The sequence below is a fragment of the Myotis brandtii genome, unplaced genomic scaffold (assembly GCF_000412655.1).
Source record: "Myotis brandtii unplaced genomic scaffold, ASM41265v1 scaffold32, whole genome shotgun sequence".
NCBI lineage: Eukaryota > Metazoa > Chordata > Mammalia > Chiroptera > Vespertilionidae > Myotis > Myotis brandtii.
In genome coordinates, this window is record NW_005362269.1 from 6,630,971 (window position 1) to 6,633,940 (window position 2,970).

General features: G+C 42.6%; 1 protein-coding gene across 1 annotated transcript in view; it reads right to left on the reverse strand.

Moving 5' to 3' along the window:
• The window catches only part of SOX30 (SRY (sex determining region Y)-box 30), a 21,453-nt gene extending 21,129 nt beyond the window's left edge, over nucleotides 1-324 (reverse strand). Inside the window, exon 1 of the mRNA XM_014543052.1 lies at nucleotides 290-324. Coding sequence (XP_014398538.1) covers nucleotides 290-324 — 35 coding nt within the window. The remainder of the gene's footprint in view (nucleotides 1-289) is intronic.
• Between the last annotated feature and the right edge of the window lie 2,646 nt (nucleotides 325-2,970).

Sequence of the window (2,970 nt, forward strand, 5' to 3'; positions counted from 1 at the left end):
GCGAGGGCTGGGGCCTGGCTCTCTCCATGGACGTAGGGGAACGCCCCGGCCTGGTCCCAGACGGATTGTGATCTCAGCCGTTTGTTGGCGACCTGCCCCCTCCCTCTTTCGGTTAAGACCCTTCCAAGGCCTTTGCTACCCAGAACCCTACGCGGTTCAAAAAACAGCAGGCCTCTGTGAGGCCTCGCCCAATCACAGGCGGCCCAGGACCCCGGCGCCGCCAATCAGAGGCGCGCTCTCTGGCTCCGCCCGCCCTCCACTCTCGCCTTGTGCCGAGTCCTCGAATCACCCGCGATGGCGGGGGCCGCCGCACGTGCCGCCCATTTTCTCCTTTTTTCTCTGACTCGCCTTTTCTTCCCGCGTTCTCTTATGGCCGTTGTTCTTAGTTACCCCTCCCCCGCCCAGAGCGCGGACAATGGCGTTGCCCGGGAAACTGCGTGGTTCTGTGCCACCGACCTCCGGGGGATAAAGTCGCGTGAGTCCCTTACACGGTCTGGAGGACCCAGCCTCGTACGCGGTTTGTTTGTGCTGCCAGGACACACCGTAGACCCTCGGGATCACCGGGGGCCTTTGATTCTATGCCAAGGAGAAAAGGGGGCGGGGACGGATTTTGCAACTTCGCAATAACCCCATTAGTTGATTTCCTAGCTGGGAAGAGGGTTCGACTTGGTGCGATTGTGCTAGTTGAACTGTAATCACCAGTCCTGGAGGCCCGACCTGCACAATCCATCTCGGATTCACCCACTTCTTTCGGTTCCCTTGCCTTTGCTGTGTTCCAAGGTTCTGTCTTTTACCTGGATAATGCCGTAGCCCTGTAAATAGTCTCCCTGCTTTTTTTCACTCTGATCTCCTAGACTCCAGCTCCCAGGGATCTTACAAAAATATAAATCTAGCCCTAGCCGGTTTGGCTCAGTGGATAGAGTGTCGACCTGCGGACTAAAGGGTCCCAGGTTCAATTCCGGTCAAGGGCACATGCCCTGGTTGGGGGCTCCATCCCCAGTGGGGAGCGTGCAGGAGGCAGCCAATCAATGATTCTCTCATCATTGATGTTTCTATCTCTCTCTCCCTCTCCCTTCCTCTCTGAAATTAATAAAAATATATTTTAAAAAATACAAATCTAGTTCTGTCACATCCCCCTCTCCTACAATTTTCCATGGCTCCCCATTGGGCACCTGGTAAAGGTTTAATGCATTCGGCAAAGTCTATAAAGCCCCAAATAGTTTGGACTGTAGTGCTACTACTAGTCACCATCGTGGCTCGGCCCCTGTGGGCTTCTCATCATCCTCTCTCTTACCTCGAAGGCCTTCGGATGTGCCCCCAGCACTAGTTCTCCTTCAGCTCATCTTTCATTTTAAGCTCAACTGGCACATCCTCAGAGAAGTATTCTCTTGACTCTGAAAATCAGGTCAGATCGCCTTTATGTAGTCATACCTTCCTCACCTCTTTTAAAACTCTTACCAAAACTCACCAAGGAAAAAGAAAAAAAAAATCTTGTATTCACATTTGCTACATTTCTAAATGATGTCCTAACTAAAAGCTATACATTTATCTTGAAGCAGATTATATTTTTAACCAAGACAAGTTATCTCTGAAAGAAGACCTGCCCCAATTCTATTTCTAACTCCTACACAAGGGCAGTGGTTCTCAAATTTTTCTCTCTCAAGAAACTTTATTCCCCCAAAAACAATTGAAGAGTACAAAGAGCTTTTATTTATGTGGCTTTATCAATATTTGCTGTATTATAAATAAAAACTGAGGACTTTAAAAAATATTTAGTTGTCAAGTAGTTTAAGATATCGATATAAATCGTTTACATATTCACATAACATATTTTCATAGTAAAACTATGTTTTCCCCCAAATTAGAAGAGTAGCATTGTGAATCTAATGTCTGGCCTAATTAAAAACAAACAAACAGTTGGATTCTCATGTCTGCTTCTGCTTCCAATCTATTGTGATGCACGGGTCATAAAGGCTCTAGAAAGCTTCATTGTGTATTCATGAGAGATTAAAGTGAAAAGGTAAATATTGTCTTAGAATTATTATGAAAAGTGTATTAACCTAGCAGATTCTCTGATTCAGTCCCTGAACCACACTTTGAGAAGGGTCTAACTGGTAAAGCTAAGTATGGGCATAAACAAAGGCTGATAAAAGAGGCAGAGAAATAAATCCAGTTAGTGTTGATTTCACGCAGGACCAGTTAATCCAATCTGAATTAGTAATATAAAGAAAGGGATATGACAGTCCTCTGTGACAGCAATGCAAACAGTATATGGAGAGTGTGTTTTCAGCAGAAAGCAATCTTTTTTATAAAAATTTTAAAAAGCTTTATTGAAATTTGATTTACATATCATAAGTATACAGTTAAATGTAAAATTCTGTGCCTTTTAATAAATTTATAAAGTTGTGTAACCATCACTATTATCCAGTTCTAGAACATTGTCTTTTTCTTGACAATGTTTTGTAATTACCAGTGAACAGTTCTACACTTCTATTGTTAAATGTATTCCTGAATATTTTTTATGCTGTTGTGAATGTAATTGTTTTCTTCATCTCTAGTTGGTTGTGTATTGATTTTATACTCATTTTGTGCCTTATTGCACTGGATAGAAGCTCCAGTTCAATGTTGAATAGAAGTGGTGAGAGTGGACATCCTTGTTTTATACCCAATGTTAGAGGGAAAGCATTGTCTTTGATCTTTAAGTTTGATGATAGTTGTAGGTTTTATGTAGAAGTTTCCTTCTATTCCTAGTTTGTGGAGAGCTTGATCATGTATGATTTTTAGATTTTATCAAATGCTTTTTCTACATCTATTGAGATGATCATATAGCTTTCTACTTTATTCCAGGGGTCAGCAACATTTTCCAGAGGGGGCGATATAATAAATATTTTTTGGTTTTATGAGTTGTATGATCTCTCTCTTGCAACCAATCAACTCTATTGTAGCATGAAAACAATTATAGACAACATG